Below are 14116 nucleotides of genomic sequence, written 5' to 3' on the forward strand. Positions count from 1 at the left end.
GCCAAAATATATTAGAAACCTGTATACATTTTATGCTTATGCTTTCTTGATACATATTAGTATTTCATTTTATTTTTTGGGCTGACTATGACACGTGATGTGTGTAGGAAAAGGGGTGATCTATTCAAAGTTGAAGAATGTAAGATCAACTTGCCCTCTTCTACTGTGAATCTATAGATAAGGTAAGGCTGAGGCACATTCAAGAGGGTGAGACATTGCACTGTGAGCTTCTGCCCAAGAGATATCAGATCATGTAAACACAGGTGGATTTCATACAGAGCCATTGGCTACCTTTGTGCTGCACCACCTCTTCCAGGGTTCTGCAGCACAAAGTAGCTGGGAGACTCTTCCAGGGTCTCAAGGGCTTTATTATCATGGATGAAAGGATATAGATTCATCCTGAAATAAAAGAGAACCTTCTGGAGCAAAATCCTTTTTTGTTATCATAATCAGGATTCATTCTGGTGTAGGATACATGCCATGCACCTCTTCTGAAACACTTTGGGATGTTTGGAGTGACAATTTGTTTAAAGCTGCTCTCATACTACACAACACTACATACGTGTTTATGTTATGAACATTTACTGCAAATATTTGGATGCATGAAATTGTTCCTGTGCTTTCAGGGAACTACTGAGAATGCAAGGAGAGAGCTGAGCCTTAGTTCTTTAGGTCCCAGGTCATACCGTAGAGCAGTATCATTTATCACTTACCACCTATGTATGAAATCAGCATAGATGTAAAATGGGATCAGCATTGTAGGTAATCATAGCCTAGGCCTGTACCTTAATTAAAAGACATTATTCTTCAGTGTTAGAACATGAGAGATTGATTAGAGCATTAATTAATGAATTGTGGGAGGTGGGTTTATTTTCCAGAAAGCCTGTAGAGTTGGTGACAAAGGAGGCTAAGGGATAGAGGAGCCATTTGTTTAAATAACTGAAGTTATTTTTGGTAATTTCTCTGTCCTTTGCTTTTAAAGAGACCATTTAAGGCTGGTGTGTTTATCAGTACCTCACTCTGCTCTGCCTGGCAAGTAGACAAGATGAGTTCAAAGAAAAGTGAAAAGGTGATGATGTGTGCAGTCACCTGGCACCAGTGAGCCTCTAGCAAACTTCTTCCTTAGTAATAGAAGTTTGTCTCCTACCCTGCTTTGTGTAGAGTGCTGCTGGGAGTACCCTGTTTGGGACCTTCATCCAGGGCTTTTTCTCATTCTTTTGGGGTTTTTTTGGTTGTTTTTTTTTCTCTTTTTTGCTTTTAACTCTTTTTTTGTCAGGAAGGTTTTGCATCCACTAGCTTGGGCCTGAAAGAAGGGAGTATTTGTGATCTTTTGCTTTTCTTTGATTCATCTTGGTATCCTCACTCCACCTTCCATGCCAAATTGTCTTATTTTGTATTCAGCTAGAAAAGCAACCTGCTAGAACCATTTTTTTCATTATGATAGTCAGGTTCCTCTAAGAATAATATTTAACAGTACTGTAGGAAGAGAGTAATTTTTGGTTTGAATGCTTTAACTCTTGTTTTCACTGTTAAGGTGCAGTTGAATGTTTTCTTTTTCTATTTCGTTTTGGTTTGGTTGTTTGTTTATATCACCATAAAGAAAATGAGAAAGGAAATGCTATTTAGATTTATAGCACTTAGAGGATAAAATAGGACAAATAAAATGCATTCCCATTCACTGCACTGTTAATATTTAAGTGTATATGTGTAATAATTTTTTTACCCACCTGATATACAACACTCAGGTGATATAAATTCAGTGCAGTGTTTCTCAATCCATTTGGTTTTGGAGAGCTGTGAGGAGGCAGAAGCCATTGGTATTATGGTGGTGACTCCCAGAGCAGTGCTGTGCTCTTTTCATTTGAAAGCTGTTCTGCCTGTACTGTCAAATGATCAGTTTTAGAGCTGCTTTTTAAAAGCTGTTTATCAACACAGCTGTTAAGGGATTTATACCATATTAGTGTACACTCACAATGTGCAGGTCTGAAATAATTTTTCAGTATTTTTCCTTTCAGTACATAAAGCACCAGATTCATCTCATATAAGTCCAGTCTTCAAAATGAGGTATCTGGAATAGGAATATAGGAGCTGTGTTCAGCAGGGAGTGAAAGGCACATAGGAAGGGTTTAAATTTCATGAAGTAGAGAGCAGCAGCCGTCTCAAAATTAAATCTTTTAAGAAGGTTAAGATATGCAGGAGTGAGTTTCAGCACTCAAGCTTGAAGATTAAATTTAAGGGCGTGCAAATCAGAATGCTTCACTGTGGTTCTAGCCAGTATTGAACAGAAGTGTAGGATTCATTGATGGGGCAGGGAAGCCAGGTTCTTCCATTGTTTTAGATAACTCACCTAAGGTGCTGGTCATAGTCTAATGCTTAGTGGAATTTGGGAAATCTGTATGATTAAGTCAGATTTTGGAGGAATCCTGAACACAATGTAGCATGAGACAGGCCATGGTGATTTACTAGATAAATTTATCACTGAGTGAAAGTCTGAGTCACAAAGGTTGGATATTCATTTCTCTTTTAGTGGTGGAATGAAATACAGAAATGTGATCATCAGCATCTGACCTAGTTAACTGAAGAGTTACCCCACCTAATTACTGGTCATTCAGTGTGGAAAATGTGGACAAGAATAATCTTCTTGGAGTTTTTATGTCTGTCTCCTGAATAGATAAGAACTGTTCATAGAATGATTTTAGCTAGTGAGATGAAGAAATCTGCTCAGTACAGTTACAGTATACTGTATCTCTTTCAATTTCAAAGGAAAATGGTTAAAAATAACAGAGAGGAATTAATGGCTTGTAATCTAAAGCCCCAAAATATACTTATCTAAATGTAGATAAGTATATGTATATACTTATCTTCATTATATATGTATAAAGTAGACAGTAACTTCTTGTCTGGTGTTCTTCTGAAATATGGTGATGTTATTCTATTTTGTCAAATGTTTATTAAGAAATAGATTCAGACTGTGTTTTGCATTTGTGACTTTTTAATGCTTCTGTACCTAATTCATTACTGCCAGGAAGGAAGTTGACAAGATGTATTTGTGTATTTGCTATCATTTATGGTTGACTAAAATTTAATGTGTTATTCATATACAGATAGGACAGAAAGTGGTTGGACATAGATAAGCAAATTCAATAATTCTGAAGATATCTTCAGAATCTGGACTTATATAACACATTGCAGGCTTGTGACACTTATTCTGGTCAAGACACTTACTGAACTGTCAATTGAGACTTGTCCTGATAAAGGCTTGAAGATTACAGGGCCACAACTCTAGCATAATTAAAGAATTAATTGTGTCCTTGTTTCTGTATTTATTTATTTATCTACTTACTTAAGACTATGATTTTCTCAAACATTGTCTAGGAATCTTTTGATTAACTTCTGTGGGCTCTGGCCAGACTGAAAATATCTGTCAAAACTTGTACAAATTGCAAACCTAGTTTTTTTAGAGCAGTAATTTATCCCTAAAAAACCCTAACTAACCAAGCAAGTCAAAAACCTTCCTACATAATGTGTTGTGCTCCTTAAGTTAGATAACTATGTCCAGTAGAAACTGGATTAGCCCCCATATGTCCTAATGGAGGTCTGAAAAGACAAGCATGTCTATTTTCAGGGCAGTTATTCTATTGTGCAATTAGATGTAGCTGTAAATTTAAGTTGGCCATTTACTCTTCCTTTCAGGCTCTGTGGGCTTCTAATAGCATTTTCTTTTTGAAGCAGCAGTAGGGTGCTTGTACAACAGCTTCTGTGAGAGATAGTTGCTGTATGTTATGGTAACAGATGAAGCCTGCTTAGGGTAATATGGTCTTACAGTCATGAGAAATATTATTCTGCATTTTATAAAAGAAAATAAAGCATTTAAGGGTTTAAATCAGTTTTTTTTTAAAAATTGCTTATCGTTATCAGAGATTTGCTTGAATCTGCTAAAAGCAGTTTTGAGATTCATAGCTGTTACTGAAATTATGGGGAAAAGACCCTGAAGCATTGCCTGTACACTTCTCAGGATCAAGTCAAAAGATGCTTGCAGTTACCTACCCTGCAATACCCACCCTGAAATGCTGACCAAACTGACTTCTCAGGAATGTGATTCCAGGAGTGCATCTTCCATGGTGCTTTAACAGGAGGGTAGAATTTAATCTGCTTTTCATACTCCCATTTACATCAAGAAGTGATTTAAGTACACATGAACTCCATGCCAGGACTTCAGGTTTTGCTGTTCAGATTTGCTGCTACTGGTCCCCAGCACTTTGTCATGCTAAAGGCAGTGTGGCCTTGAGTAGTCCTGCTGCACTGAAGGTCAGATGGACTGGAGTTCAAATAAGGAGTCAGCTAGAAAAGGGACCCAACTTCCTTCTTTGGATTAGAGATCAAACTAGTGACAAGAAGTGACAACTTGCTTAGAATGAAAAAGAAATTTCAGGCAAAAAGTAAAAAAAATAATTTGTCACCTTTTTTATAAGCTTTTTCAGTTTATAATTGTCCCTTCTGTTCCTAGTGAGAAAAAAAAAAACTGAAACAACACAAAGAGCCAGCGCTACCAGAAAAATATTAATCTGTAGCAGTAATTCTCTTTTAGTGTTTAACACCTTGATAAATACAGTAACTGGATTAATGGCTATTGTTGACAAGATACCTTACTTCTCTATTTTCTTGTTCAATAGGTGATATATGCTCTGAACACTAAGAATGATGAACATGAGGACAGTATACAGGCTTTGAGAGAGGCTCATGAGGAAGAAATTCAGAATATTCTTGCTGAGACAAGAGAAACAATTCTCCAGTGTAAAAGCAAAGCTGAAGAAGAACAATTACTGAGAAAGCATATTCAGGCCCTTGAAATTGCAGTAGCACAACACAAGAGATTGAAGGAAGAAGCCTTAGCAGAGTTAATATTGTGTAAAAAACAAGCAGAAGAGAAGGAGTCAAGAACAGAAGTGGAACAAGCACAGACGGGCCTTTCTACAGATACAGCAGACACCACTGCAGGTTTTGAAAAGAAACTTCCACATTTAAATCAGGAGTTTGATGGACTGTTAAATGAATGCAAAGCATTTAGAGGAGAAAATCTAGATAAAAAAGTAAATTTAGATGAGAAGTGTTGTGTGGAAAGGCACACAGTAATGAATGAGATGGAAAACCTGAAGACTGAGAACCAGAAAACATCTGAAGATTATATTCAAAAAACAAGAAAACTGCAAGCCTCTTGTGAGATAGAAAAAGAGATTTTGAAAATAGCCATGCAGCAGTCTGTGACAGAAAGAAACTGTCAACAAGGAGAAACAGAGCAAAAGAAGAACTCAGAGACTGAGGAAGGTTTTTTGCTGCAGCAGGTAAAGAAGCTGGAAGCAGACCTAGAGGACAAAAGCCAGAAGATAAATGAGAGGAAGAAGTATTCCCAGAAGCTGAAGGAGCGAATACAGGTAGAGTTAATCCCTATCTCTGCCTGACAAAGTGAAAATTATCAATTCTTTAAAATTTGGGAGAGGATGATCTTTTAAAGATCATGTTGATTCAAATGCTTTTTAAGTAGTAAAGCAGTTTTAGAGGCTTAGAATGGAAATAGGAGTGATATAATGCTGGCAGTTTTAAAGAAAGAGTTAAGATGATTAGTAACTCATTAGGAGAACACTTTGAATGCTATAATTTGTATTCCTTGAGAGAGGAGTAAAGTAAAATTTATCTGTTGGCTGAAGAGAGTTTTACTTTTTCTGCCCAGAAATGTGATGAGAACAGCAAGCAGGCACTACTGCTGCCAATGAGTGTTTGTTTACAGAGTACATTCTCCTTTTCCCTTGTGGGTGCCAGTAGCTCAGTGCATGGATATAAAGAGGGTTAGATATGAGACCTGAGCTGGCAGTTATGAAAACAAGTTTTTTGTATGACTCTTGCAGCAGTGGCTTGTACCAAGTGCCATTTGATGAAGTGTCCTTTACACTTGTGAAGTTTTATGTGCTGAGCCATGAGACTTTGGCCATTGGTTCTCACCTTGCACTTTGCCTGCCCACCCTCACTGCTGTGTATCTCACACATTTGCAGCACAGCTCAGCAGACCCTTCCTGGTTGCATCATGTGTCAGATGCAGTTTCAGAGATTGGCATGTCATGGGAAATCTGCCAAACAGCTGCTTTTGGTACATAGGGTCAGAGTGCAGGAGAGATGCTGATGCACTGTGCTGAAATTGAAGCACCCAGCCATGCTCTGTGCTCATCAGTTCAACTTCTTTCTGATACTTCTGGTCCTTTACATCACATAAACTCACCTACCAGACATGCCCTCAGCCCTGTGACAGCAATCTTGTATATTAGTAAGAAAACACCTTGAAGGTTTAGATTTGGAGTATTACAGAATAACAAAAATTGTTCCCTAATGGGAAAGAAGGTTTTCTTCCTTTGGAGGAAGAGAGCCCCAGAATTTTGCAGGGAGCAAGGTCAGCCTAGTCAGCTGTGTTCTTCCAAGGCAGCTCTTCACTGTTTTCACCATCTGCCCTTACATCTTGCTTGCCACTATCATTTTGCTGATGATGCAGAGTTCTGAGCTACTTCTTTGAGGATGTTCTTAGAGGGAGTTCAGCCTTCAATACAGTCCCTACCTCTTTGTTTTACAAGATCAGGGGATGAATTGAATACACCTTCCCCAACATTATTCAGATTTCATTGTCTCATTGCGTAGATCTGTAGCAGAACCACCTCTATTTTTTACACAAAAGTGGAGAGGAAACAAAGATGCAGATAAGCCCTTTTTTTGAATTGAGTCAATCTGTAGTATCTGTTTCAATACTAAAAAGTATCCTGGCTCTGTAGAAGTTGGAAGCATTAGAGGGGAAGAGAGAAAGGAAGATTTTTTTTTTTTTTCTGTGTATACTTTAGGTTACATTCAGGGAAAATTAAGAATAAACACATGAAAATTTATGCTTGTGATTTACTCTTCTGATTTATTGTATAAGAATGCAGTAATTTAGGAACAAAAAATGTAAAATATAATAGGAAGTGGAAGTAAGAAGGTGGTGTCATTAGCAATTTATTTTCTAAATTCAGTTTCAGCTGGATAAAACTGAAATATTTTCTGAAGGTCATATGCTCAACTCATACATTTCAAATCCTCTAAGTCTGTGGAATGAGGCTGATTTACATACCACTGGAGCATATTGCCTTGAATCTTTGAAGAGATACCCTCAGACTAGGATAAATCTGGAAGGAAGGAAAGAGTTAGACATGGTGTTGTTTTCTGTTTCTTTTACAGTTGAACAAAAAACTGTAAAGTTTCTCCTTTCTAAATTGACTATTTCCTATGCCACCATTAAATACATTTTTTCAGACTTCTATGGACGATGGCAGACAGGGACGTAGAAACATCTTTTTAATCTGAAATACCTTTGAGCGTTAGTAAATACTAGCAGGAAAAGCTATTATAAGGCTTGAAAGGTGAAAGGAAGTTGATTCAACAAGGTGAATTTTCCTGTTTTCTCCTTATGCATATGCCAAGAGGTTTGAGACCTTAAGATGAAAGGCATTGCATTAGTATACATTTATTATTACCGCAGTTGAAGGGAGAATACAAAAGCTGACAAATCATTAAGTCTGATCTGTTCAGTCTGGTTTTGGAAGAATTCTGGCATATATGCCAGAGGTAAAAGTAACAAGCCTACCTTAAATTTTTAAGCTACAGAGATTGTTAAATACAAGTTAGTTTTAACCCTGATGTTTTACTTGACATTCACATAGGAAAAAATGGCAGTTTTATCTGAGTGAGTATTGCAGTATTGTGTTTGACATATGAAACTGCAACTAGAACTCCAGAAATAGCACATTCGATATGATTCAAATTTTTTTCATCAGTTATGGGCAGACAGCTCCCAGCAAAGTCTGTAGGACACAATTTTTTCTGAGTTTAGGCATCTGTAGAATGGATTATGTTACAAACTTTTGTATTTCAGTAACTGAAAAAACCCTAATTAATATTCATTAACTTCTGGCATAAGTTGTCATGAAATTATTAGAAGCATAACCTATTTCCAGTTTAGGATAATCTCAGACATCTTTTAGGTGGTAGCTGTTGATGGGTATTCACTTTACAATGATGCCAACTATGTGTGAGAAAAAGGTTTCACATCACAAATATTCTGGCAGTAGAGACAGTTTAAGGGTATAGAAGAGCAAAAAAAATGCATTTAAATCAGCTCTGTAGGTGATTTATATCATGGAACACCAAGAGAGAAAATGACCATTTATTTCTTATTACAAGAAAATTACATATGTAATAAACGTGAAAGTAATGTCATGCATATTTTAGGATTTGGAAGTGTAGCTTAAGCGAACACAGCAAGAAATTCTGGGATCAAAATGTGTAGTGAAAAAAGAGGAAGAAGATCTAAGTGTAGTCAAAGAGAGAAATTCACATCAAGAAAAGGAAATCCTGCATAAAGCAGGTAAGATGCTCATTAATGTCATTCTAAAATATTTCCCATGTTAGTAGTCACTGATATTGGAAATTCTGCAAGTTATTTATGCTACTTGAAATGTAAATTTTGGTACCACAGAAGATATGGAAGCTATATTGAATTCCCAAAGCAAAACTGTTAAAAAAGTAGATTAACTGAAACATCAAATAACACAGCTTCAGCAAATGTCTTGTACCAAAGAGAGTCAGGAAAAGAGCAACTCTGAAGATGTGCAAAAGCTTTAACAGGTGCTTTGCTCTCAAATATTCAAAGACATGGCATACCAAAATTACTGAAATCAATGCAGTTTTTTTTTTTACAATTGATAGCTTAATTGTACAGGAGTCAATCCTGTAAGATTCCCAGATCCCTGATCTTGTTCAGTGGAACACTGACTTATGTTCATAACCTGAAGTACCTGAGTTCCTGCAAAGACAGCAAAGGAGTCCTTGGGCTAGACTAGGGCACAGTGTTCAACTGCTTCTGTAACCAAATCCTTAAAGAGAACAATGTCTAAGGCAGACTTTCTCTGCTAAGGTCAAGCTGGAATACTGATTTATTTATTTTTAAATATAGAAAATGGTTATTCTGAAAAGCTGTGCAGAAATGATCGAAGAAATAAACTGGAATGTGTGTATGCTGAGAGTACCCTCTGTACAATATCTCCCCTTAAGCAACTGTTCAGTCCTGAATCTTTTCTACACTTTTTAGTTCTCTTTAACTATTGTTAGGCTACCATTTAGGAAAATTAGACTTGGCATCACAGTCAGCAAATCATCTACTGTACTTTTTCACAGGACTAAGGATGTCCTTGAGGGAGCCTGCATGGAGTTACACACCCAAGCTCAAACCAGAACAGCAAAAAATCCTAAATAATTCCTACGCTGCAGAAAAGTCTTACCACCCCAAATCAGTATGGTTCTACATTTTTAACTAAATTAAAGCCAATATTTTTCAATGGAGTATTGCCACCTAAATAGCATTTTCACTACAAAATAGACTAATGTGACCCCAGAGTTCTACCCTGGGTTTTTTTCTACAATATATCTAGTGTGTTTTATAGGCTATGGAAACTGTAGCTGTTGACAAGGAGGGTATGAATAAAAGAGAGAACTTTCTTTGTAAAATCAAGCATCAGTTTTATAAGGAAATTATTTGAAGGAATAGCTGTTAAAAGGAATGGTAGATCATATAATGAAGGCTACAAAGGAAATCAGGCCAGTCTGAAACTTCATGGAATCTGAAAAAAAAAAAATCCAGAAGGAAGGAATATTCTTCTATTTATAGATGCTTTAATTCATCTGGTTTTAATCTTATTGGTCACAGCAACATCATTAGAATTATGCTCACTGTAGGCACTTTGAATTAACATAAAATGCCAGGATTTTCTTGCTACAGAAAGAAAATCAGAAAAAGAAAAAAAAAAGGTGTGAAAAACTCTGAAGACAGGTGAATTTATCCTTGATGGGATAAATGGCCTTCTTAGCAATATTTATCCTTGCATTCTTTGCATGTGGCAAGAGTTGGAGTGTTTTATAGAAGATTCTTCCGTGAAGAAGAATGTATTGTGGGTATTGTTCCAATTCCTGAGTTAAATTTTCATGGATTGCTGCTGTGAAACACTCAGATAAATTTATTTAATCAGAATTTTGCATTAATTAGACAGAGGATCTAGTTGTGCAAAGTGCTGGTAAATTAAGTCAGAGTGCATGTGTTACCAGTGAAATTACAATTATTTACAATGCATGTGTTACCAGTGAATTACATGCATTTACAATGCATGCATCCATATATATACATGTCCCTATTTAGTCAGAAAGAAGGCTCATCTTCTTGTAGATCTAAACAGTTTACCTGAGCAATACCTTTCTTTCAGTGTGTTTTAAGTGGGTAAGCTGTTATTTTTGTTGTTGATATGCATTAGCAGCAATTGGCTTAAGAGATTCTTCAAAGAATTTCATCAGAGCTGCTGTCTGTGACTGAATCCTTTTGCTTTAGGAAATTTGCAGTCTCTGATGTTTTTGTGCAGTAGGAGCCAAAACGTGAGCTGAATTCTGTTCAAAGGGAGGATAACCTTGAAACAAGTGTTCAGTTTTAAGCATGTGCTTTAGTGATTCCTGGAGCTCACAAGACAGTGCATGTCTGTGATTTGCCAAGTTTGAACATAAGCTAAGGGGGAAGTTAGTTTCTGACTCCTAATGGACTTTGGTGTTCATCAAAGGTCTTCTAGACAGAAAAAGGTTAATTTCAGCAGTTTGTAGAATGGCACAATAAGGCTACTGGTCAAGTGGTTTTTAGACCCTTCTTAGTGCTAAGAATGAACTACCCACTATCTGCAGTTAACACTGCTATAACTTTCTGAGTTCAATGTTTGCTTGAGAATAATTAAACACTTGCTGATGAGTTGTGAAGTCATACAAAGCAAACAGCTGCTGTCCTTAAATGTTGAGCTTCATTATACCTGCCCAGTCTTGGAGTCTTGTGTTTAGTGCTTGCCAAAAGAATTATTGTCCATGAAACTGCTGGAGTTTATTCAGTTATACAATCTTATTTCTTAAAATTGAACCTGGGTGAGTAAATTATTTCATCTGCTTGTGGAATGGCTCACTTTTGATCAGTATCTGAAGATGCAATGCTTCAAGGTACATAGTTACACTAGTGAAGCCTCATGGAAATGACTTTGCCTTTTATATAGTGTATTCTACTTATTATTAGCTTGTACATGTATTATTAAAATTATGCCAGGCTGAAGCTCTTCATGTGGGTCAGATTGAATTTAAGTATCAAACACTTCATGCTTTAGAAAAAAGGCATACTAGTAGACATTTATTTTAGGCAATAAATATTATTGCTTATAATGATACTTCTTAGAGATTCATACTAATTTAATCAGAAAAATATTGAGTTTGAAAAACAAATAAAATTATAATTTCTAAAATTATTTGTGCTGTTTACATCCTCTTATTCAACTAAGGCCTGTAACAGCTGTTAATGAAGTGTTATGTCTATTTTTCCAGATAGAAAAATTAAGATACAGAGAAGAAAGTCAGTTGACAGAGTTGAAGTGGGAATGTTGCACCTGATCTTCACATTTTAATCAAAAAGACAGTTATATCTGCTCCTTTTTGTATAGGCAATATTAAAGCCAATTCCTCCCTTGCAATATTCATGTATCTGTTTAATTCCATCCTTTAATTGCTACATAAGTTTTATACAGGGGTGTGTGAGAAGGAGCTGTACAGGATGGGGGAAGTGTTAAGTAATTATTTTTTCCTGTTTCCTTCATTGCCTGAAGATACTGTAGAATGTTTTTGAGTTAGCAAATTTGCACAAATAGGAAGAGCAAGCACTAATGAATTTGTAGTGTGTATCACTTCAGGAAGTTTCTAGAAGTTGCACATTCAGTTTTTCTACAACAAGTAATTGCTAACACTTGCTACAAACAATTGCTACAAGCTCTTGGTCACTGTCTTGCAACTGATGCTCTCATTGATTTTTTTAAACTATTTCCAGCAACATGGTGATTTAATAATCCTCATATTTTTATTATTATTTTATTTTATTTTTACTTCCTCACCATTATTTTCTTTATGGATGCTGTCTGATATAGCTTCCTTTGATTCTCTTTCCACTAATTGCCCATTAGTCACCTTGTTATTTATATGGCCAAGGTATAGTTACGGTTTTTCAGATCTTGTATGTGACTCTTGCATACTGAATTCTTTTTGAAGATTAGCACCACTCTAGGCAAAACAGTCTGACTCTTCATGCTGTGCAGTTTTACACCTTAGGGAAGCTTTCAGTAGAAGATTAGGATAATGTGAGTTGTATTGTCTCACAGTAATATTAGGAAGAACCAAACCAAACTGTTTCTATATTTTAAATTAAATCACCCAACTGACATTAAATGACAGTAGCATGTGCTATTGTGTACACTGCTGTATTATCTAGGTTAAGGTAGAAGAAATGTGTTGTTTTTCATGCTGCATGTTTTGTCCCATCTATTGCATGCTCTTGTCTTTCCTTCTTTTTTTTCTTTTTTTTTTAACTTTAGGAGCTCCAGACACAGCTAGATGAATTTAAAAGAAAATCTGAGTGTGAACTAAAGCAACTTGAAAAAGAGAAAGAAGTTCTAACTGGGAAACTTCAAAACTCTTCACTTGAGGTAAACTGGGCATAAATGTAATGCAATAATAAAAAGTCTCTTCATTTTTCATCCCATCTGAGAGATTCTGGATTAGATTTTAATACTATTCGTTGTGTCTATCACTCAATAAAATATGCAAGGACTCCAGATAGAAATAACAGAAATAATTGCTTCTAAATATCTATGAAGACTTTGACAAGCCTATTTATTTCATATATTACTCTTTGGAGCTGTGCTAAGGTGAGGAGTTTGGCTGTATCAGGGTTGCAGAGTGACTTTGATTGTTTATTTACAGGACAAAATGAGATTAGAATCTTCCTTACAGCTCCTGTTAACTGATTCTAACCAGTTTCACTTCCCTCCAGTTCAGTGGGAGTTTGCATGGCAACAACTCTGCAAAAGATGAAGACCTAGATCTTCTTCAGTTGACATTTGTAGCCTCTCTGTGGCCATAATAAGCTCTTGCTGAGTGTTTAAAGACAGAGAAAGGACAGACAGGCTCATGAGGAGGCTAAGCAAAACATTGTCCTCCCTTTACTGCCTCCACTTTCCCACATGCCATTACTACCCCTTGGTGTGCATGTTCTAGCAATCAGGGCATGGGTTGTGCTCATTTATGGTCACATAAGCCTCACCTGGTTTTTCTCCCATCTGTGCTACACTAGCTGTACAAGGTATGAGTGCAGCATGGGTGTTTCTTTTTCATTTCTTCTCTAAAACCTTCTGTTAACATACATTCTGTTATCAAACAGTGACATTCTGACATTCTTTCTATTTCCCAGTCTTACAAATACAGAATTTAAGTGTAGTTTAATGTTCTGAAATTTCTGACTATTTTTAAGTTTCATTACACATTTCTGCATGCCACTGTTTCCTACAGATTCTTCTCTGAGAGAATTTTGGGTCAATCCAACCTATGCTGGCCTATTCAGAGTGAAAGGTTTATGACATAAAGGTTTATTCCTCAAATTTGCAGATGCAAAAAATAAGGTCATGGGTAATCAAATTACTTTTCTTGAAATCACATGTTCAGGACAGTAAAATATGAAAGGAACTTATGTTTTCTAACTGCTCATCCACTCACATCACAAAATAATGGTAAATTAGCAAAGAGTGGTGGAAAATTATTGCCACTATAAACATAAATAATATAAAATAGTACATAGCATGCCATATGTTATGTTCACAGAGCCATGGTAAATATGAACAGATACACTAAAAAATGTTGTATCTTAGAATCTGACTGCTCTGAAAAAGGAACAAATGCTCCATTTGAAGAGAATTTTTGCATTTTTCTTGATTATTCCAGAAGTTACTATCTGAACTAATTACTTGGCAATATTGCCAGGATATTGAACTCATTTCAACTTGTAATAGTTTCCTGCTATAGGGACATGAATATTCACAGCCAAGAAAGCACCATTTACTGTATAATATTATGTTTCACTGAGGGCATGTTTCCCATCTGGGAACCTTCACAATGGCTCAGCCCAGAGCTTCCGCCTCAAAGGTTAGGCAAT

General features: G+C 36.2%; 1 protein-coding gene across 4 annotated transcripts in view; it reads left to right on the plus strand.

Moving 5' to 3' along the window:
• Window positions 1-14116, plus strand: part of FAM184B (family with sequence similarity 184 member B) — a 36799-nt gene that overhangs the window by 8716 nt on the left and 13967 nt on the right. For all 4 annotated transcript variants that reach the window (XM_059845106.1, XM_059845104.1, XM_059845103.1 and 1 more), the window contains exons 2-3: window positions 4674-5432; window positions 12504-12614. In XM_059845106.1, coding sequence (XP_059701089.1) covers window positions 4674-5432; window positions 12504-12614 — 870 coding nt within the window. The remainder of the gene's footprint in view (window positions 1-4673; window positions 5433-12503; window positions 12615-14116) is intronic.

Source organism: Haemorhous mexicanus, chromosome 4 (genome assembly GCF_027477595.1).
Source record: "Haemorhous mexicanus isolate bHaeMex1 chromosome 4, bHaeMex1.pri, whole genome shotgun sequence".
NCBI lineage: Eukaryota > Metazoa > Chordata > Aves > Passeriformes > Fringillidae > Haemorhous > Haemorhous mexicanus.